Here is a 24719-nt window from a genome sequence, read left to right on the forward strand (position 1 = left end):
TTTGAATTGTATTAATATTACACAACGTTACTGATTTTACTGCATTTTTGATCAAATAAATGCAGCCATGGTGAGCAGAACAGACTTTAAAAAACATTTAAAAATCTTACTGACCAAAATCTATAAACAGTTGGGTAAACCAAACTAATATGTGGCAAAGTATGTACTGAAGTACTGAAACATTCCACAATGTCAACATTGTGTATCAATATAGCATCAGAAAACCAATCATTTTGGATATTTTTAGAGGTTGTGAGAAATATTTGTCCAAAAATCAAATTCAAATCTGTAAACCATTGTACAGTTTTCAATATGTTATCATCTGGGTCAAACTAACCCTAATCTAACAGATATGGGTTGAGGGATAAGGGTTTTCAGTGCTCTATATAGATATTTACGATTGCCGTCGTAAATGCAATCTAATGACAACAAATGAGATAAACCACCAAAATAAGATATTAGACATCATTGACAAGCAGGCTTATAGATGCATCAATTCAAAAAGGGGCAGATGTATTATACATATGCCTAATACAATATTCAGTATAAGTAATAATATAATACGCCTCATGATTCAGTGCACAGTTCTTTCATAATCATGACTTTCTATGGGCTCTTGGAGATCTAAACACGACGGAACATAACAGGATAATTAAATAAACAAACTTGACCCAATTCTCCAGTTCTCAGCATGGCTTAACTAGTGCTATTTAAGTCTTACATCAGCTGGTTTTCTTTTATTCAAGGAATGAATCAGCAGTTGGGAGGGTGAGAAGGAGGGAAAGAGCAGAATCAATCCAACAACACTATTAAACTGGTTAATCATCCCAGTGTGAGGTAAACAAATGTTCCTACATAACAAGCAAATTGCATATTAAATAAAACAAAAGCAAGTGAAGTGCTCAACAAAAGAATGAAAGCGTCGTTTTACTCACAATTTTATCTTTAAAAAATAGTTTTAAATCTGGACGACTCTTTAAAAGAGCAATTAAAGAGATAGTTCATGCAAAAATGAAAATTCTGTCATTAATTACTCACCCTCATGTCGTTCCAAACTTGGAAGTCCTTCATTCATCTTCAGAACACAAATAAGATATTTTATGAAATCCGACAGCTTTCTGACCTTGCATAAACAGCAACACAACTGACACGTTCAAGGCCCAGAAAGGTAGCAAGGACATTGTTAAAATAGTCCACTCCTCAGAAGAAAGTCAAAAGGATGAGTAAATATTGCAAAACGCTCTTGAAAGCAGTGGTCAAACTACTAAAACAGTGTTAAGTACTACTACTTCTCAGAATAAACAGACATAAAACACAGTCAGATGACATGCAAGGTCAACAAATGCCAGCTGACTGCTGTTTGTCTTTGTTCTTTTTCCATTCACTTTCATCCTTGAGACCTCCCTGCTCTAAATGAGCCGTTATCTGTCAAGAGAAAGCTCAGCTGACCCACTAAGACATTCCCGCCAAGCCTTGGACTCTCGCGGAGCTAAAGTAAAACAATCACACACAAGGACCCCCTCATACCGGAATCACCGGCACCCGCACGGTTCAAATCAGTGAGCCAAATCAGTGCAAATATGGGACTGCCACTTTCAGGCACTCTATGTAAACACTCTCCCTTCCAGCTATTGTATGGGTGATATAAATTTAGCCTGGGCAGGGAGGCTAATGAGTGTTATGTTGTGAACTTGCTAAATTTCCACACACATCGACGTGGAGCAGGGATCAAAAGAGAGGGAGAACGAAAAATGAGGTAGCTTGTGGCTTCCAGCCAAGGATTACGAAGTTGAGCGCCGGTATGAGCTGGTATTGATGGCTCATCGGCCAAGCAACCCTGATGACTTCATGCTAAAAGTTTTTCCTGACTAAGTTGATTAGGTAATAAACAGAGATCTGTTGAGATACGTCATTATAAAAATTATAAAAAGCTCTTTAATTACATTTACATAATGCATGCAGTAATAGGCAGATCTTTCTGTAAAAGTCAAGAAATAAAAACACTTCTCTGATTCAGCCTCATGCTGTTCCAAACTCTTTTTGGAAGATATTTTAAAGAATGTTCATGCTGCTCTTTTCCATTCAACCTCCAAAAAAAAACACAAAAAAAAAACATGTAGCCTATAAGATTCATGTGTTATTAATTTGGTCATTATATGAAAATGAGCAGCATGTACATTCTTCAGAATGTCTTCTGTGTTCGATAAAAGAATAAATGGTTTTGGTATGGCATGAGAGTGAATCAATTCATTAAAATCGTTACAAAAATAGGCACTGGGAATCCTGAGGAAAGAACGTCCACTGCTTGTCATAGTTATGTTCTGACCAAAACTGATCAGACGATTACATAAACATAAGACTTCCAAATAAAGCCCGGCATCAGATTTAATAAATCAAAAAATAACCTCTGTTCTTGATCAGCAGAAAAAAATGTGATCCAGTAATCCAACATGAGCAGTGATGTATTTTGAGTTCAGTCGGAACAGCCAAAAAGGTTAGCACAGCTCACCACAATGTGGTTTAAAAGAGCAATAGACATGGTTAGATGTGGTTTAAAAGTGCACTGTTCAGACAAAACAGCAGCGTGGAAGACATCTGTCCAGTGCAAGAATCCAAATCCAGACATTAGCCGTAACCCTTGGTCTGTGGCAGATGGGGAAAACCATCAAATCCGGATGTCCAAACATCACAGACCCTGAAGTGTGTTCTGCTACTCCACAGGGAGAGTTGAGAAATCACTGCTCACTGCAAACCAATCAATCTGAAAGTACCTTCCTTATATTGATTTTAAAAACACATTATGAGCACTTCATTTCTTTGGTCCATCTGTGAGCTTGACCCCAACCAGAGCCGAAGAGGGGAGCGCTATTGTACAGGTACCTGCCTGGCACTGACATTTTGATGTTCGGCAGGGCTTGGGTCCTGATCTGAGGCCTGCTCAGATTTTCTCCTCTTGCGGACTTGATAAAGATGGTTTTTGGACTTCTGGTGTGCTGGAGAACAGGACAGGTCAATATTAACATCTTATTACAGGGTTGGTAGAGATACTGTAAAATGAATTTCAATCAGAGTTCTTTATATTAAAAAAAAAAAAAAAAAAGATAAATAGATGATACTATAATATAATAATATAATATATATATTAATAATATAACAATAATATATACTAATAAAACAAAATGGCAAAAATAAAGTGAAGCAAAGTATTACTACTAGACTATTACAAAGTACACTACACTTTTACTATAGAAAAACAAGTTAATATTCTTAAGGGATTTGTAACTGTACTACCTTAACGGTTTGATGTTTTCTACTGTGTAAGAAAAAAACACGCTTCGAAATCCTGGAAACAAATGATTCATGACTCACGATTCACACTCCAAAGTCCCGATCCGAATAATGATTCGCGGACCATCATTTCAGATCATGAAAGCGTGGATCGCGAATCATTTGATTTAGATCGGGACTTCAAAACGCATATCGCAAATTATTTGTTTTGAATAACTCAATTTCCGAAATGATTTAGGAGCCCGTTTCGAGCTAAATCAAATAATTTGTGATAAACACTCCGAAGTCCTGATCTAACTTAAATAATTTGCAATACGCAAAGTTTTGATCTAAATCAAATGATTCGCGGTAGGCGATTGAAAGTTGTGAACTAAATCAAATCATTTGACATACATGCTCTGAAGTCCCGATCTAAATCCAATGAGTCGCGATACGCGATTTGAAGTCCCAATCTTAGTCAAATAATTTGAGAACCCGGTCCGAAGTCCCAATCTAAATCAAATGATTTGTGATGCGTGATTTGAAGTCCTGATTTGAAACAAAAGATTTGTGATGCACAGTCCAAAGTCCCATTCTAAATTAAATGATTTGCGATACGTAACTTGAGGACCCAATCCAAGTGAAATGATTCATGAACCCGCTCCCTGATCTAAATCAAATGATTGGCGAACCCACTTCTAAGTGCCAATCTAAATCAAATGATTCACGATACATGATTTAAAGTCCCGATCTAAATCAAATGATTCGCAATACACAATTTGAAGTCCCGATCTAAGTCAACTGACTTGCGAACCCACTTCGAAGTTTCGATCTAAATCAAATGATTCGTGATACATGGTTTGAAGTCCCAATCTAAATCAAATGATTCGCAATAAGCAATTTGAAGTCCCGATGTAAGCCAAATGATTCGCGAAACCCCCTCCAAATTCCGATCTAAATCAAATGATTCATGATACACATTATGAAGTCCCGATATGAAATGATTTATGATACGTGCTCCAAAGTCCCATTCTAAATGAAATTATTTGTGATATGCGATGTTTCAATCTAATTCAAACGATTCGCAATATGCGATTTGAAGTCCCGATCTAAGTCAAATGATTTGCAAACCCGCTCCGAAGTCCTGATCTAAATCAAATGATTTGTGATATGCGATTTGAAGTAACGATCTAAGGAAAATGATGTGAACCCACTCCAAAGTCCTGATCTAAATCAAATGATTCACGATACGCGATTTGAGGTCCCAATCCAAATCAAATGATTTGTGAACCCGCTCTGAAGTCAATCTCAATCAAATGATTTGCAATACACGATTTTGAGACCCCTTCTGAAACAACTTATTCGCGATACACGATACGACTGGAGAGCTTCGAAACAGTGAATCATTTTGCAACTCATTGGTTTAACAGATTCTGAGTTTCCAAAGTTCCATTTCATCACTACGTGCTTGTTAAAATCATTACAAACAATGGCAAAATTTGAAAAAGAACAGCTCTTTCATTTTGTTGTGGCTTTTGTTAGTGAATCAATGATCAAAGTCACAAGTTTGAATCGGTCAGATTCGGTTCATCGGTTCCTTATTTCTTGTCTTCAACCATGTTTACTTGACATGGTCAGTACTACTACTGACTTAGCTTGCTAGTTTTAATGACATTAACTGAAATAACCAAAAAAAGTGTACTGTTTTTTTTGTTGTTTTTTTGTTGTGTGAATTTTTCCAGGCCTTAAATTTTAATGTCAAATTCAAGTACTTCAAGCACTTTAAGCACCTTGTACGAACGCTGTTATTACTTCTCTTTGAGAACGCATTGGTTTGACCAGAGCAGAAACTCACCTGTCCATTCTAAGTCGCCAATGATCACCTTATCGCACAGGTCGCACATGTGATGACTTCGCTTGTTGCGAGACTCCACCCCCTCTACTCTGATTGGCTGTGCAGACGGCTGCTCTCCCTGAAGTGGTGATACAAGAGGGGATTGGGGATAAGTTATTAGTGTGTGTAAATGACATTTAAAATGTAACAGTACTTTTTTTTTAATCTCCTTTAAGTAAGAAAACACCCAGCAAAAATCACTGACAGGAAACTAGCAACACAAACTATTAAGCAGAACCGCCATGGTTGGGTTCACAAGTCAAATGTTAATCAGTGGGGTGTAAAGGAGACATTATTTACCAACTAAACAAGGAAGTCAAACCTTTTGGAGGCAGTCCAGGATCTCTAAAGCAGGCGCAAGTACGGTAGTTTCCCAACTGGTCACGTCTGTCACATCCAGACCGTAAACTGGTGGCACGTTGCTAGCAGGTCCTGTAGATTCGGAAGATAAATTGACAAGACGACACTGATTAAACAGTATTTTGATGAAACTTGCAGAATAATCATAGTGCAATGTAATGCTAAGAACACTGTGTACTCATATGTTCTCTGAGTCTAATTGAGAAAAGTTAATGTTAAAACTTAGGCTAATGAATAAATTACTTTTCTTAACTTTCACTTTAAAGGGATAGTTCACCTGAAAATAAATAATGGCAGTGAATGGCTGTTGAGATTTTGAAGTGCGTCCATCCATCATGAAAAGTACTCCGAACGGCTCTGGGGGGTTAATAAATGATGCGTTTGAGTAAGAAAAATATCCATATTTAAAACTTATTAAACCATAATCATTTGTTAGCTTCCACTAACGTTGGGCCCTACGATTTCCGCGATGTCTAAAATGTGGTGACGGAACTGCGGAATCCTGTCATAAAAGCAGAATGTCACGGAATGTCAAAGTTTGGATGAATTAATCAACAGTAGGTCATTACACTTAAGTCAAACCACGATATGGACTAGAATCTATAAATATTAAGCCGCAAAAAATACCATTTCAATATGAATCCTACATGTTCTGCATGTCTCTGTGTTAATGAATGGCACATATGCGCGGTTTTGTTTACTACACACATACCAAAGCGCGTGTGATGCTCGAAGTGACTTCAGCACTTCTCGTGTCACTAAATAAGGACATACATGAACAACATCTCCAGAACTGCTCTGAGAGTCATGAGCATTTGAGTAAAACTGGTCATATACAGTACACACAGAACTATAAAGATATTCACGGCAACCCGTCAAAATAAAAGTTTAACTTGAAGAAATTGTGCCAGAAATATATTACTATTGTTCAGTAGAATTTAAGTAGCCTACTACTACTACTACTAAAATGAAACAAACATTATTTTTTAGGGTATAATCACACAACATTTCTTTCATGTTTTAATTTTAATAGTAAATCCCCTTTGTTTGCCAAAAAAATGCCAGAAAACGCATAACACAGAATTTCTGAGGGGAAATTTTTTTCTTTCATAAGGCTATTTTAGCAATAAATTTGAATTAATTAAGTATGCATTCAAATAATTAGACATGCTAAAACACAGAAATTGATAACAATAAAACATTGCCAATAAAACACGTGAGAAAAAATAAAACATTTCATTGGGCCCTAAACATGTAATTTTTGTTAAACTTTAAATAAACTGATGTGAAATTGCATAAGTTGTCATGATTTTAATTAATTAGATTAATAAAATTTGATTTAACCATTAAAAAGGAGTCGAGGAAAATCCAGAATCCAGAAAAGTTTAAAATGGAAAAAACGTAATTTTAGAAAAATAAAACTGAATTTGGGAAAAAATAAAATGGATTTCATAGGGTGCCTACTAACTGTCCTACGTGCATTCACAGAGACTGGCGTTCCAGCAGATGACGCAAGACTTAGACATAGCGTAAGCTCCGGAGAATATGCTAGTCTCACGAGAACCAAGTTGTTTACAGCAAAGGAAAAAAGGATTTTGATTTATATCAAAATCCTCCAACATTTTTCTTTACAAATCCTCGTTTTGTCATTCTAATTTGTGACCGGTGTTTTGGTTTGCTCTCTTCTCTACACTTCCATGTTTGTCACTTTTCCCCGGAGCCTACATCATTCGCTGGAACGCCACTCTCTAGTGAACACGTGTACCACATGTAGCGGAAGCTAGAACTAATGGTTTATAAAGTTTTAAAAATGGATATTTTTTTTACACAAACGCACCGATTCACTTCAGACGGCCTTTATTAACCCCTGGAGCTGTGTGGAGCACTTTTTATGATGGATGGAGGCATTTTATCAAACCTCAAAATCTCAACACCCGTTGACTGCCATTATAAAGCTTGGAAGAGCCAGGACATTTTTAAATATAACTTTGATTTGTATTCATCCAGGAGAAGGAAGTCAAGGATGGCTTGAGTAAATTATGGGGTAATTTTCATTTTGGGGTGAACAATCCTTTTAAGCGCATTGGGGAAAACAATGGCCATGATTTGCTTTTTATAGGGGGAAAAGCTAACATACAAGAACAAAGTTAAACAACTATAATGGGATCTTAAACTGTGTTCATCGAACAATTAAAATATTTAAGGCAAAAGAAAAGAAAGGTGGAGAAAATGTCTGGTTACGGTGTGGTGCAGTGAATCAGTATGGAGAAGCGGGGAGGGCCTGCAGCAGCCTGAACCTGCTGAATCACTGCCGCTCAATAATCTCAAACAGCATTCTGACACTGTCAGCAGAGACGACCTCACTCTGCCTCGCTCAACGCTATCGATCCACGCACAATACAGTGGACATGCACAGCTAATGAAAGGCCCACACATTAAACATGCAGTGGAAAAAAACAGATACAAAAAAAACATCAGAAAATATTAGGTTTATTAGTGCTCTGGGTTTGAGTCAAAAAAAAGCCCATGTCCAAGTTTATGTTGTTCAGGATGTAAAAATAAATCATATCTTATACCTCATGATTTGAGGCATCATTTCAATGTAAAGTGCAAATAGCGCACGGCAAAGTTAGGTCCCAAAGTTCAATATTTAGGGTTGCTGGCTGTTCAAATAACCCAAACCTGGGCTTTGTAAGCAACACTTAGTGTGCTCAGAACTTGTTACAAAAACAGTAAACAGGCATTTTGAAATGTTAAGAAAATCTAAAATAGTTTTAACACATGCCTTTGAGAAACAGTCATACATAAAATCACAATTGGCAGTCCATAACACAGAAACACTCCGTTGTCATAATTTAAAAATCCATCTACCAGCAAGTGGGGTGGAAAAAAACTCATCTTTGTCTTCAAATGAGAGGTCATGACCTGCTATCATGCTTTACTCAAATCCTCCTACTTCTCTAATTAGACACAATGGCCATATTATCCACATCAATTATAGGTTAAACTCCTCAAAATAGGAGTAGAAATGATACAGGAAAGTATAAAAAGCTTTCATTAGTGAATTCCTCTCTTCTCTGCCATTATGTTTTAAATGGTTTCAGGTAGCAATAACATAGCAAATGGGAGTGTAATGAATGATTATCACATTTGTGAAAAGTGGTTTTACGCAGTATGCCAAAGCACCTAAGAAAAAACAAAGCATTACCATGGTACAAAGCCTAAAACATGCTATTTTCAAGGTAAATCTGGCACTGCCATGGTGCATCGTTTGAGTTTTAAAAATTAATAAAGCCAGAAAAGTAATTATTGTCAAAGTAATACTGCATCAGCTAAAAAAGTAAATAGTGCATCTCCAGCCTTTTAAGTGGAGGAAACAACTTGCTCAGCAATTAACTAATGCAATTTGATTTGATCCAAGAAAGCTAACTTTGGTCATTGAAGTGTCACTATGACCAATTGCATCTGGTTTGGCTCAGGGAAGTTTAATTACGTCCTGATGAAGACACAAGCAGTTAAAGGAGAAGTCCACTTCCAAAACAAAGATTCATATAAAATGTACTCACCCCATGTCATCCAAGATGTTTATGTCTTTCTTTCTTCAGTCTTAAAGAAATTGTTTTTTGAGGAAAACATTTCAGCATTTTTCTCCATTTTTCTCCATATAATGGACTGATATGGTGCCCCGATTTTGAACTTCCAAAAGGCAGTTAAAATGCGGCTTCAAATGCAGTTGTAAATGATCCCAGCTGAGGAAAAAGGGTCTTATCTAGCGAAATGATTGGTTATTTTCATTTTTTTAAAAAAAAACTATTTAAATACTTTTTAATCTTAAATGCTCGTCTTTCCTTTTTCTCCCTTATTCTGACTTAAGACAGTTTAGGGTATGTCGAAAAACTCCGATTGTATTTTCTCCCTCAACTTCAAAAATCATTTCAAAATCATCCTACATCACTGCAGAAGTTCCGACCCAGTCTTTGCAAAGTGAACATGCAAAGAAGATCAAATGCCCTCAAACAAAAAGGCAAAACTAGATAAGACTTCTTTTGCAGCTGGGATCGTTTACAACTGCATTTGGGATCATTTGAAGCCGCATTTAAACTACATTTTGGAAGTTTAAAATCGGGGCACCATATCAGTCTATTATATGACAAAAATGCTAAAATGTTTTCCTAAAAAAACAATGTCTTTAAGAATGAAGAAAGAAAGACATGAACATCTTGGATGACAAGGGGGTAAGTAAATTATTTGTAAATTGTCGTTCTGGAAGTGGAGTTCTCCTTTAAAAATCTCCTGCTGTGATAACCAGTTTCAAAGCAGCATCTGTCTGGCATGATATTTTTAGAGCTGCTATTTTCAAACGCCGTCTAGTTGAACTGTCAAACTGCTTGAAATGACATCCTGTACTCACAAATGTTTGTTTTTCTTTGAGGAAATGTTAGCAAGGCTGACAAACACAGTGAATATGGAAGAGCTCTCAAGATGAGTTGAGAGATAGCGTAGCCTGTTTATTAGTTCTTATTACTGAATTGCACAATGATGCTATAAAAATGGAGTGTTTGCATCCAAGAAGACTGATTTTTTTTTTTTTTTTGTTTGTTTTTTATAAGGAAGAAACCTGACCTCTTACAATGTGCAGAATGCATTTTGACAAACCACTGGGGACACTAACATTTCTTACATTTTCATGCTGAGTGTCAGCAAAGTAACACTAAGTCCTTCTCAACAAACATGATTTCTTTTTATACTAAACTGTACTTACAACTGCTATTATAATTTTTAGGGCCCGAGCACTGGTGGTGCGAGAACCCTACTGAAATTGCTCAGTTTCTTCTCCAAAAAGAATCACATTTTTGAGGGCCTAAACATACTCGAAAACTCATGAAACTTTGCACACACCAAAAGTGGTGAAAATTTACACCTGGAATGGGTTTCGAGAAATTGGCTCGAAATCGTCACCTATAAAATTTCAACGAAGTGCTCCTCGAGCTATGGTTCATATACATGTACGAAATTTGGTAGACACATGTAACACACCAATATCTACAAAAAAAGTCTCCCTATACGAAGTCCGTAACCCAACAGGAAATCTGTTATTTAAAATTTTCTCAGCAAGTTTTGTGCCGTTTTTGCCATTTTCAGGCATTGTATTTCAACCTCCTAGAGATTTTTTTCAGATTTTCCAAATTTGGTCAGTCTAATCTAAAGTCCTTTGTGACGTTAAACTGCAAATATCTTGAGTTTTTGTTAAAGGGTGTGTCCGTGGCGGCTTGACAAACTTCGATGTTTCGCCATGAAACAGGAAGTTGTTATAATTCAGGCATACAATGTCCAATCTGCATCCAAAATTTCACATGACGAGAGTCCTGTCCTGAAAACATGCCCATGACCGTATTCAGTTGTAGTTATAAGGCCACTTGCTGGCAACAGAAAATTACATGACGAGTTTTCGTTAAATAAGTTTTCGTTGAAGGGCGTCTCCGTGGCGGCCTGATAAAGTTTGATGTTTCGTCACGGAAAAAGTAGTAGTTGTAGTCATACATTGTTCGATCTGCCCCAAACCTTACACGTTTGATAAGAGTCCTGGCCTGAACACATCTAAAGGCCAATATTCCTTTATAATCATAGTGCCACCTGCTGGCAACAGGAAATGACTTGCTTTACACTAACTTAAAAATGCAATGTCCGATCTGCACCAAATTTTACATGTTTAGTAAGAGTCCTGGTTTGAAAACCAATAAGCCTGAAGACTAAAGGCCAATATTCAGTTATAGTCATAGCGTCACCAGCTGGCAGCAGGAAGTTTGGCACATATAATTGACTTTGACATATTCCTCCTATATTTACCACTTACAATGCATGTTGCTCACTGTTCGCCGTTTTCCTAAAATCACTGGGTGGCAATAAGCCCGGGTGCGAGGGCCCTTTCAACGCTGTTTGAAGCTTTAATTCCTGTTGAAACCCTCTTAAAGAAGTTTACTTCCAGAATGAAATTTTCCTGATCATTTATTCACCCCCATGTCATCGAAGATGTTAATGTTTTTCTTTGTTCAGTCGAAATTAAGGTTTTTGAGGAAAACGTTCCAGGATTTTTCTCCATATAGTGGACTTCAATGGTGGCCAGTGGGTTGAAGGTCCAAATTGCAGTTTCAATGCAGCTCTACACAATCATAGCAGAGGGAATAAGAGTATTACCTAGCAAAATGTTCTGTAATTTTATAATAAAAATACAAATATATATACTTTTTGACACATGACGTACGTGTGGCAAAGGCAGAAGTACCAACCCAGTGTTTACAAAGCATTTATGGTTAAAAAGTACATAAATGTATATTTTTAAGAAAATTACCAATCGTTTCACTAGATAAGACTCTTATTCTTCAGCTGAGATTATGTAGAGCCTTTTGAAGCTGCATTAAAACTAAAGTTTGGACCTTCAACCACTGAATTCAAAAAACAAACAAACAAACAAAAAAATGTAATTTCTTTGCGACTGAAGAAAGACAGACATGAACATTGTATGACATGGCGGTGAGTAACTTATTAGAAAATTTTCATTCTGGAAGTGAACTTCTCCTTTAAGAGGTTACAAGGAGTCCATCTCAGGAAAACAACAACAGAAGTAACAAAGCATTTAGTGGAGCCACCATTTCACAAGGACACTGCTGATAATATCATCCAGCCCTCACACCTGTTTGCCTGAGGCAAATGTTATACAAGTCCAGCATTGTCACAAAGAGAAACATTTACTTGAACGCTTAAAAATCCAAGAAGGCTCTTAAGTTAAAAAATGGCTATGCAAAAGCTTAATTTACATAAAATGCAAAGCAGACAAGCATTGTTTGTAACCGTAGTTAAATGCTTATTGCAGAAAATCTAATTCTTTGTCAGACAGTTCCTCCACGTCTGGCAAAAAGGAACCAACAGTTTCTAATTTGACCCTTCGCCAACCACTGGAATGACTCCAAATGCAATTTACTTCCTTATCACCTTGTGTTTGTTTACAATTAGAGCAGGCCCAGATGACACCAATAAGTATTACATAATCCTGAAACACAACAATAACACCATCCATAATATTAAACAAGGCACACTAAAAATTGTGTTTGGAAACCCTCAAAGGCAATCAAATAATAAATGCATATTGAAATGTATTACAACGATGATTTAAATATAACTCTGCTGCATCAAATGTAATACATTAATTTTTAAAAACTCTTTTTAAAACCCACCAAATATTACTTTTGGAATAAATCAAAATATAAAATCCATTACTTCCAACTCAAAGAAATTGAATGTATAAATCATGATGAAGTTTCATGAACCAAATGAGATACAAACACCTTTACAGGTCTAAATCCTTTTAATTTGCCTGTACATGTTTTGCACTAGCATCAAACGCACAGGTGTTCCTCCACACACTGCGATCCAGCATCCCACTTAGCTGACGTAAAGCACCTCTTTACCCCAAACTAAACCTTGTTGCCTCTTTCTTGCAGTCGCTTCTAATCAAAGAAACTTCTGAGGTCTTTATGTCTGCTATTGTGCTTGTCAGAAAAGAGCGGCAGCAGGTGGGCCTGCACAGAAACACCTGGCCTACCTGAGCCATGTGGGGAGTGGAGGACTTTCTTTTTTTGTACCTTTATGTACCTCTTTAAACCTTTCTCTCTCTCTCTCTCTCTCTCTCTCTGGGGTATAGAAATTAGAGGGAACAGGGCAACGATGGCCATCTGGGGGTAAACAGATGCTGAACAGAGGTCTCTCCCTCCCACTCAAAATTAAAATCTCAGTGAAATCTAAGTCAAGTAATCTTGACGGACCTGAATGGTGAAAAAGACAAGAGAACAAGGGTTTCTAACCACAGAGATCTCAAATGTCCACCTCAATGAGGCAGCGCCACTCCAGCGCACTCACGGCAAACAGCCGTACGGCTGCCGTCTTTTAAAATGTGAAAAGACCCCTCGCTCACCAACTGGCAGAGCCTCTAGAGTCTCAGAAGACATGGGCATCAGGAAACACACCGAGCGGTCACACCTGCTGCTGTTTGTGTGATAAGAGAGCCTAGGGCAAGAAAGGACGAAAGGAGTAGATATGGATTTCAGCATGGGACACCTGTTGTAATGCTGGACAGTTGTAGTACTCTGTCAGTCACTTTTGGACATTCCAAACAGGAAGTGAGGGCTAAGAGATCGAGTAGCCAAGAGCTGTAATCATCAGACTTCCAGCTGCAGGTTGCAGCCACCAAGTCAACACCTCAACAGCTGTGTTTTCTCATTTAGATTTGCTTATACATTACATAACCATCTTCACACACCCTCTTAACAAAACATTTATGTATATAAACACACACAAAAGCCCGTACACAAGAAGCTGGCTGCAGTCTTCCAGCAAGAATGTATTTTGGGAGTGCGGGGCGTGTCCCGAGGTGTGTGGAGTGTAAGTGGACACTTTTCTATGTCGCACCTGTCGCGCATCCCACTCGGGTTTCCCCTATCGTTGACAAAAGGCAAGAGTGTTATTTAACGCTCACGTTGCCTCGCCAAGCCGCCAACTGAGCTGTTGTCATGGTTACCCCCCAAGCCGTTCGGTCCAATCTCCCTGGGGAAGCACAGACGGAAACGGAGCTCAGGTTTACTCTAATCCTGAATTCAGCTGTTACAATGTCAACAGTAGAGTTCAAACAGGCACAGCTCTACAAGGAAGCGTGCAGATTATTTGCACTGGCTGTTGGCTGCAAATCAATTGATTTTAAAAGGGTACATCGGATGCAAAAATCACTTTTACATGGTGTTTGCATATAAACGTGTCTCAGCAGTGTGTGGACACATCCACCCTACAATGATAATCCACTCACTCTTTTTTTAAAACCCCCACAGTCTCAATTATCAAGCGGTTTTGATTTTCTGAGCAGTATGATGTCATATTGCTCAAAGCTCCGCACACGATCACTGACGGACTGTCCCGTACTAACTAGAGCTGTCACGATAAATCGATTTATTGCGATTCGTGGATCAATTCCGGATGCATCGTGATTCTTTCCGGAATTTATTCAAGGCTTAGTTTTTAACAGCAGATGCCGTTCTAATTTAGTTTTTAACGCACACTCAAAAACTCGTTTTTAACCGTGCACTCACAAAGAAGTGCGCTAAAGAGCGCTTATGCGTTTGGCTCAATCATGTAATTACACCTTAAAATGCTTTTATGATGTGAGATTAATGTAAACGCAGGTCACTGTGAACACCCTTGTAATTTGCTTTGAACTTTTCGAACTTTATGAATGATTATTTTACTAACGTTACGGCTGTTTCTAAAGCATGCAGTGCCATCTACTGTTAAAAACTAAGCAGAGAATCAATTTGAAAGAGAATCGCAATGCATTTGGAAAATCTCTGAATCAATGCAGAATAATTTCTTGATTTGCGATGCATCGATTTATTTCCCCAGCTCTGGTATTAACATATTTCCGCCCTCAGCCATTTGTATGCCGTCCGCCATTTTCTCCGTACTCAAGCAGCTGTAGCGACAACAATGTCTCATAATCACTGCAGGTGTTTTATATTTGGATGTTAAAGTGAACATAAGAGTCTTCATTTTCTCCCGACATTAGAGCCACTGAGGACGCAGGTGATTAGTTTTATTTTTGATGGTAACGTACCACCGACTACACAAAAAAAAAAAAAAAAAAAAAAGAAAGAAAGAAAAGGGTGGGGTGAGCAGAGCTTATTAGCATTTAAAAAAAAACATCCACCAAAAATGGTCACTCTGAATAAAGCTGTTTTTGACAAGGCAAACAAGGTGTCGTTTTACACAATCATTGAGTATGTCGCAGACATTTCATTGAGACCCTAAAGAATCATACCAACTTGTGGAAAATGGGCATCCTTTGTCCTCTTTAATAAGGGTGGCACATTACAATTCTCAAAGAGTGATGTTCCCTTCTTGGGCCAAAAAGATCAATATACCAAACGGACCTATATATATATATATATCAGCTTAAGGCTTAATTCACAAATAACCAACAAATGGAAAAAACTGACTGAAAAAGGAAAGAGGAATTGTTGATCGCTCCATTGAGGCCAGGAGGACAATGAACCCAAGTATGCCCTCGATGACCCCACAAGTCCTTATCCCCAAGAGGCCACACCACAGACTCCAACCTCCTGCCACCAATCTGAATTCCTAGCAGTACACTAATGCCTGCAGGATTAGAACGGTCAGCTGAGGGCCCCATGAGGCCCTGGGATGCGTGGGGTGCGGAGGGAGGGATCAGTTAGGCCCCTGACAGGCAGCCACAGGAGCTTAACCAGACCAAAAGCAGGTCAGAGTCCAGCAAAGAGTGGGAGAGTGGTAGAGATGGATGCAACGGGTTCAACAAGGACGAAACAACCTTGGGTTGCAACGACTTGAGACCAACTGACCTGGTGAACCTTGTTAAGTAAGGCCACAAAGAAGTGACCTAAGAGTTTAGCTGCTTCTTAGAAATCTAATAGCAGAGTTGTAGCACTCTCACTCTAGACAAGACCAGATTCTGACTCAAATCTGTTTGAGTTCAAGACCATGTTTTCAGGAGCATTTGGACCTGGCATAACCTTGGACTCAGAGGAGCTGGTCTTGAATGATTAGTCAAAAAATATGGTCTTGAACTCTCCCTTGAGACAGAGTGGCTAAAGAGGAAATATAAAGAGAAATTTTGCCTGAAAAACTTATTTTCTTTTGTAATCAGGATGGCAAAATGCTTGGTATACTGCATAGATGGAGTAGAAACCTAACGCATTGAAGGAATGATCACTCATTGAAGCACCAGAGCATTTAGTGAAGAGGACGACCAAAAGGCTGCTCCTCAAGAGATGAAGAGAAGCCGTGGACGAAGGCCACGTTCACAGACATCTCAATTGCAAACTGCCCCTGTGTTAAGGGTCTGGCCACATATGGCGGGACGCAAAACTACTCTTAATGAGGGCCAGCCACTGTCTCTGCCTAATCTCATTAGGGTTAACAGGATTGCTGGTAGCCTCTGTAGGGATGGGGAGCAAGGGGTAATCCAGTCCAAGATCCTCAGAAACAGGGGTCAGAGTCTAAAGGGAATGCCCAGATAATGCTGGGAAGGACAGCTGAGGTGATGAAGGCCAAGGACTTGTTTAGTGGAAATCCAAGGTAAATCAAAGACATCGGTTTGGTCAATGTTGACATGCTCACAGGAAGCAGAGTAAGGTACGTGAAGATCCAGAAAGAGAAGAGGAACAAATTAATATTTAAAGACCCCATGAAACTTTTTTGGCTTTTAGTATGATATGTTAGCCTTAAGGTTATCTGTAATCTACTATGCTCCAAAGCAGAGACAAAATTTACATTTGGAAGATAAGCATTCAAAACATACAGTCTCTAACTTCCACCAATACGGATCAACGATTTTGATGACATCACCCTGCACTTCAGCTTCATCAAACGTTCTGTCAATCAAATGCTCTCCAGAATCCAAAGTGTCCCACCCCCTACACTATAAACACACGCTGAAGCTGTGGCTGAAATCGGTCACTTGTTCGCACAATTCGTTTTTTTTGTACGGTTGGTGAATGGCACATAGTGCACTATATAGGGGATAGGGAACAATTCGTAAAATTCGTAAAAATGCTTTCAATCAGGGCGAAAGGTCTGGTTTCATGCTGTGTCACATGAACCACCATAGAGCCCACAGAGTCTGCTCTGGTCCAGAGACACGACAGCATGGAGTGGATCATATGCGCGAATCGGCGCAGACCACAAAACGTATCAGACCCGTTTAAATTCTACACACAATGCTATATTTATAGCAATATGGATGGGATTGTAGCTGTCATACACTGTCAAAAGCTGCTTTACAGAGTTCAACGCCTCTGGCCCAAGCTGTAATATAAATTAAATGCTACTGGCCATTTAAAAAAAGGGGACAGGACTGCATGATATGTCTTCCTGTTTCAGTTGAAATTACGTTGACACAGAATAAAGCTGCATGTTTCATAGCACTTCAGTGGATCTTTAAAGAGCAGATCATATGGTCTTTTAAAGTGTCCTTATATTGTGTTGAAGTCCCCTCAACAGATTTAAATGCATCAAATCAGAAAACATTCCAACTGCATTGCAGCCTTCCATAAGCCTGCTCTGATTGGTCAGCTGCCCAAGCCTGTTGTGAAGTTAGCGAGCACTACGATCTTTGTTGCCAAGTCTGCAACTGTTTTTGATGTCCGTGGGTTGAAGTGACCCCAATAACGTCATGCTTAGCCCCTGGAATGAGAATTTACCAGGGGAACCCTAACAAAAAGTGTGTATTTTACACCCCGGAATGCAATTTTTAATGGGGGATCCCTCTCGAAATGCGATTGGGCTAGTTTTGAACAGCAATTGGGCGGGTTTTGTTGTGAAAACCTGGCAACCCCACACCTTTACCTTTACAATATAGTGCTCCAATCCGTTCTTAAAAGAGTTACATAAAAACATTTTAACACTTATGCAAGCCAATCATGAGCACAGCTAAAGTTTAGCTGCTAAACTGTAAACACAACAAAACAATAATGGTGGAAACATTAGCTGAGCGCTGACGTGACTAGATGAAACAACATAGTTTGCAAGCCAAAATATATCTGTTACATTATTATTAAACGAATTAGAACAACGACAATCTACATTAATCGACACATTTTCTTAGGAATTAGTGGGTTAACAGCAAATTTTCATAACTATTTCAGCAAGACAGTAACATCGTGGTTTACCTGGAAACCTAAAGTTGCACTAGGTATACATTACATATTAGCACAAAAATCCAGATATTTTGAGCACTCACTTGAAAATGAACACATAACATATCAATTGTACTTACAGGTTGTGGTTCGGAAACGCTTGTTAGTCCAAATAAAAAAAGCTCAAAAGCCACGATTAGAGAAGCCATCCTCTGTAAAATGACGAACACAACAAAAGTTTTGAATTGTATTGCTGCTATTAATAAATTAATTTTAACCACTGGTTCTTCACATCATCATAATTTTTCGGCAATGAAAACAAAAACTCGCTTTCACATGGCATAACACAGCGTCTTCTCAACATGACGTAAACACACTAATTTGCGGAAGTACTTGTGGGCAGGTCAGACTGTTCGTATTTCGCGGCCAGGCGGGGATTATGCTAATGTGTTACCAAGTGACGTAGATCAGTAACAAGAAAAAGATTTGAAAATGACGACTTGTTAAGGTGATTCTAAGTCGACTCTTTCTTTTGAGACACATCTGTCTTCATGTATAATGCACTTTTTTGATTAACAATTTTGAGACTGTTCACATTAAAGGATTACAAAAAACATTACATTACATAAAAGATATTTTTTTAAAAACCCATATGACCTGCTCTTTAAAAAGGGAAGTCTAATGCTATTTCACGTATTCTGGCTTATTTACACTGTTAAAGAGCTGGATTCTCAAGTCTCAAAAAACCAACTGAACGCATGGCGGAGAACATATGCATTAGACAGACCACCGTGCCAACTTTAAAACACCCCCACACTTGGGACTTCTGTGTTATGTTTTTGTCCCATTCTGTCTAGCCTAGCCTTTTCTATACAAGATACACCAAGACTCAACCTGTGTGAAAGTCCCCTGTGCCACCCTCCTTTTAACTTTACAGCTTTTATTATGCAAACAACTAATAGTGTTTCACTTGTACATTCTCCGTTCTTTAAAGCGTCCTTCAGTTCCTTTCTCTAAATAAACTTAACACCCTGACGTCACTAGCACACACATACACACACAGCTGTTCATCCATTGAAGGGTTTCGGTGATTCTTCTTTCTGTTTGAAAGTAAAAGCACAAACTGTTCAGACTGACCCGTGTCTTGAAACACCCAAGCTTTAAAAGCATTTGATCTTTTATCAACCCAAGGCCGGTAAATACCGAACCCTGAGCCTTGGAATTCTGAGACTGTCCGTACGGGAGGGGTAGCCTTCAAAACACACACACTGTATTTCTACACAGCCGTTTGTGTGTTTAATGGTCTGTGTGAAGTCCATCTCGTTAAAAACGGCTGTGATTACCTGACCATTGGACCGTACTGAAAGAAAACGAAAAAAAAGACACACATACACAGCTCCAGTAACCTCTGAGGGCAACTGAAGCCAATATACACCAGACAAGCCACAAGCGAAGCCAACATGTAATGCGCACCGATGAATTCAGAACTGCAGTTCCCTTGAGAGTAAGCGCGATACAAATTAAAGCCAGTGGCTACGTCGCACTATGAACTAGCACAGCTGTGATGTTACGGAGCATCCAGCTGCAGAGACCGTACCTCACAGACCATTAAACTCTTAAACACAAGCAACAAGATGGAAAGGGGAAGAGGAATCACATTAGGCTTCATGAAATTATTTTGGCTGGAATAACCTGCGTTTCGGTACCTTGTGGGGATCAAATAAGCTGCCTTCTGAACTTGACCACTACACCACACCAGCACTCAAACTAGAGGAAGAGTTTGTATTCAGTGAGACTTACTCTTGAGGAATCGGTTGCGGACCCATTTGTTCTGTTTTCGGGCGTAGCGGCGGGTCGCCTGCTTGAGAGACTCGATCCCTGTGAGAGGGGGAGGAAATAACCAGATCAATATGATGGTCAGACCAAGTACTATGTGAGATGTTTGTGGGATAATTTTAACACAATTTTAAGTGCTTAATAGCAAAACCTAGAGGACGAGGGGAAGAGGAAGAGGCTGTTCCATTAAAACCCTCAGCTGCCCCTTTTCTCAATCCACTTCCCCTTTAGTATATCCTCTTACCACTGGTGCCAGAGCACATCTGGCTGTGTCTGTGTACTTAGACTACACAATATGGGCAAATTTATGATTTTCAACTGTTTGAACACACTACATTCAAAAATATTCACTCAATATTCCCTCATCATTTTTGTCCTTTAAACATTTACGCCAACAAAACTTTCATGCATCAAAAACTACAAAAAGACATTGTTGAAGTAATCCATTTGAAACGTGGTTTAATCCATGTCTTCTGAGGAGACACAATTACTTTATTTGATGAACAGATTTACTTTAGGCTTTTATTTACACAAACATTGATCAAAGCACATCAAAAATGGTTAATTGAGCAAACACAGCTGAGCTGCATATTTTTTACAATGCCTTTTTGTACATTTTGATGCATGAAAGATTTAATTGAATTGACATGAGGCTGAGTAAATGATCACTTCTGTGTGAACTATGCTTTTAACATCTTGTACTGCTGCTGCTTAGATGTCAAGGTTAAAAAACAAAGTCATATAACCACAATGAAAACTCTAAAGATTTTTGACAGGCATCTGCACTTTTGTGTGCAATTTTTTATTGAGCTCCTTATTCCAAATTTAATATCCACCTCTTCTATCTACACAACTCTGGTGTCGTCATATTATGTTAAATTTTACAGTAACCTGTGGCACCAAAAGAATCTGAAATTGCATCATGTGCCCCTCGTGTGTTTCAAGTATGTGTAGAAGACAACAGAAAAGAGTGCCGCCACTTCAGTTTGAGGCACAGAGAAATTCAAAGAAATGTAACCGCTTCGTATTTTAAATGTAATTTATTTTGGTGATGACAAAGCTGAATTTTCAGCATCATTACTCCAGTTTTTAGTGTCACGTGATCCTTCAGAAATCATTCTAATATGCAGATTTGCTCAAGAAACATTTCTAATTATCGATGTTGAAAACATAAAAACATAACAGGATATTTCACCATATAGTAGACTTTAATAGGAGCCAAGGTCCAAACTTGCAGTTTCAATGCAGCTTCAAAGGGCTCCAGCCAATGAATAAGGGTCTTATCTAGCTAAACGACAGGTCATTTTCCAAAAAAAAAAAAAAAAAAAAAAAATTTTAAAAAAGGCAAATTTATATACTTTTTAACCACAAATGCTCATCTTGCACTAGCTGGATGTCACCCCATAGGCGGAAATACCAACCCAGCTGCTAACATGCAAAAAAAAGTCAATCGCACTTTACAAAAAAAAAAAAAAAAAAAAAAGTAAAACAACGATGTCAATTTTGAAGTTAGAGGAGAAAATGAGAGTTGTTCTCCCTACACCACGTTTTCGAACCAAATGCAAGACGAGCATTTGTGGTTAAAAAGTATATAAATTAAGGCTGTCAAATGATTAATCGTGATTAATCGCATACAAAATAAAAGTTTGAGTTTGCCTAATATATGTGTGTGTACTGTGTGTAATTATTAAGTATGTATAAATACACACAAATTAATGTATATATAAGAGAAGTATGTTATTTATGTACAAAATATTTTTATTCATGTATAATATAAATTCTATAAAAATTATTATAAATACATATACTTGTAAATATTTCTTTAATATATACATGAATGTGTTTGTATTTATCTATACATAATAATCACACACAGTACACACACATATATTAGGCAAACTCAAACTTTTATTTTGTATGCGATTAATCGTTTGAAAGCCCTAATATCAATTTTTATTTTTGTTGTAGAAAGATAGATCAGATCATGGTTCTGAACTGACCCGTTTGTGCAAAAGAACCATACAAACAGGGTTTTCAGATTTTCACAGTAAAATCTGCTTAAATGATTCTCAAAACTAGTCCAAAACTAGCCCAACCATGTTCAGGGGGGTAAATATCACATTAGTGGGGTCACATCAACCCACAAAGTTGAAAAACAGCAGTGGAAAGAATAGCCCAATTCAGCTGGGAAACGGTGGATTTGGCAACACTTGCGCAACGTGCTGTCATACAGAAGTAAACACAGAGGATATAAAGTAAGCGATTACATGTTTATTTATAGTGTGATCTGTTGCAGAAGCCAACGAAATTATGCACAGGCAATATGAAAAATAAAGACATGGATGTGACAAAAGACAGCAGAGTTTTAAAACATTTACGATATGAGCCCTCATGTTTTGCTTGTATATAGAGTTGTCACCATAATACTTATGAGTTCTGATTAGGGATGCACAGTTCAATACATACCTTGGTTTTTAACCACGATTTTCGGTTTAGTTCGGTTCTGATAGCTTGCCACAGTGTTTTTTTTTTTTTTTTTGCATCTAATTACCAACAAAATACTCCTGTAAACTTCTGTAAAAAAGCATGAAAAGCATGGATTATTACATGACTGCTTAATATTTCTTTTGAGAGAGGTATTGTTTTTCCGATTTTTCTTTCAGCCATCTCGGGTATTTTTATAATGATTAAGTATATTTGTAAACCACTGCTAATCAACATACATTATAGAGTATATTGTCTGTCTCATTCTATGACAAGAAGCCACATCAGATCACAAAAGGAAGTTATTTCAAACACTCGAATGATGTAAAATGAAGTGATGTAATGAAGTAAAAATAAGTTATACTGTTCTCTTTTGTTGGACAACAAGTTTAGAAAGGCTTATCATTGCATTTCATTAGAAGGGAAGATGCTCTGCAAGTGTTGCTTTTTCCAATATAAGCGGGAGGCGTTTCCTCATACATACACAGCAAATTTCAAGAGAAATAAAACAAGGATATTTAAATGCAAAACCGAAAAAACGCAATTCACAATCACATATTACACCGTGGATATTATATTGAGTAGTGACATCCCTAGTTCTGACACATCACACCTCCACTGATTACCTTTCGCAACTGTCTTGATAACTTTAGGTATGTAAAATCTTTGAAGCGTCTCCCATCAGTGTGGAATCACGACGAATGTCAATCAAGAGTTACGCAAAAGTCGCATGAATTCGGACATGATTGTTTATAACAAAATCAGAATTAGTACCGCATGTGTGATCCGATCTGGGAAAACCTGTTGGATGTCGCGCTGGAACATTTTCGAAATTCAAAAAATAGGTTGAATGTCCATTTTTGTGTCAAAATGAGGTTTTCATTAAATTATTCTTTAACATCCCTGAAAATATCTTGGCAAAATTCACTTGTCTTTATCTTATGTTAAAGGTGTCATCGGATTGTTCCTTTAAATGCAAATGAGCTCTGCTCGCCCCGCCCCTCTCTTCTCTCTGTGGAGTGACGATCTTGTTTACTTTAGCCGCATTTTGCAGCGTTTAGCCGCTAAACTTCCTAACTACCACGTTATAAGGAAAGGCGATCGCAAAGATTCATAAAAAACGCTTATACATACTTCTGCTGTAAGTGAAGCTGGATCTTGAATGATTCATGTGAACATACACGGATATATGTAGATCGGGAGGTGCATTCCCTTCACAAACAAACGTAATCTACTGCATCTTCAGTGGCTCAGATGTCGGGAGTAAATGACGACCACTATGTTCATTATTACATCCAGCAACACAACACCTCAATTGCTCAATCAGAGATATTTTGTCTGACTTACATCCCTGCTTTAGTATCGAAACAAGGAAAGTTACTGGACTGTGACAGCTGGTCTGAGGTGGGAGCGGCCTGTGTTGGTGTGACTGAGAACGGCTCGATTTGAAAAAGGGGATATTATTTTTACAGATTAATTAAAAACCACTGCATGGATTTTTATCATTATATGGTAGATTTGTACAAACACTGCCAACACACATTAATGTTCAAACAACATGAAAAAGTGAACTTAGCATCCGATGACCCCTTTAAGAATGCGCTGTAGAGGTGTTTTCCCTTAACCCCACAAAAAAAGTTATCCCAGCCGAGGAAGAAGGGTCTTATCTAGTGAAACAATCTGTCATTTTTTTAAACAAATTGACAATTTATTTATTTTTAACCTCAAACACTCATCTTGTCTTGTCTCTGCGATGCACATGTGTAGTCTCATTAATCCAATTCAATGCAGTTAGGGTATGTCAAAAAACTCCCACCTTGTTCTCTTCTTTAACATCAAAATTGTCCTACATCGCTGTTTTACATTTTTTTTGTAAAGGACGTTTGATCTTCTCTGCATGTTCACTTTGTAAACACTGGGTTGGTACTTCTGGAGCGATGTAGGACTATTTTGAATTTGGGGAAGAAAACGAGATGAGAGTTTTTCGACACACCCTAACTGTGTTGAAAAAACAGAGCTTGCGCAGACTTAGACAAAATGCGCATTTATAGTTAAAAAGTATAGAAATTGTCAATTTGTTTCAAAAATGACTGATCGTTTTGCTAGATAAGACCCTTCTTCCTCAGTTGGGATTGTTTAGAGCCATTTGAAGCCGCATTTAAACT

At 38.0% G+C, this 24719-nt stretch overlaps 1 protein-coding gene across 6 annotated transcripts in view; it reads right to left on the reverse strand.

Annotated features, from left to right (window-relative positions):
- Positions 1–1911: 1911 nt before the first annotated feature.
- Positions 1912–24719, reverse strand: part of trit1 (tRNA isopentenyltransferase 1) — a 69578-nt gene continuing 46770 nt past the window's right edge. For 3 of the 6 annotated variants that reach the window (XM_051136695.1, XM_051136693.1, XM_051136692.1), the window contains 4 exons: positions 20035–20112; positions 5484–5593; positions 5123–5240; positions 1912–2993 (listed from right to left, as the gene is read on the reverse strand). In XM_051136695.1, coding sequence (XP_050992652.1) covers positions 2866–2993; positions 5123–5240; positions 5484–5593; positions 20035–20112 — 434 coding nt within the window. In that variant the 3' untranslated portion in view covers positions 1912–2865. Of the gene's footprint in view, positions 2994–5122; positions 5241–5483; positions 5594–5798; positions 5879–18374; positions 18447–20034; positions 20113–24719 lie in introns of those variants that run through there. The other 3 variants (XM_051136694.1, XR_007829815.1, XM_051136696.1) reach the window with 3 other exon arrangements.

The sequence above is a fragment of the Labeo rohita genome, chromosome 19 (genome assembly GCF_022985175.1).
Source record: "Labeo rohita strain BAU-BD-2019 chromosome 19, IGBB_LRoh.1.0, whole genome shotgun sequence".
In the NCBI taxonomy this organism is placed as follows: domain Eukaryota; kingdom Metazoa; phylum Chordata; class Actinopteri; order Cypriniformes; family Cyprinidae; genus Labeo; species Labeo rohita.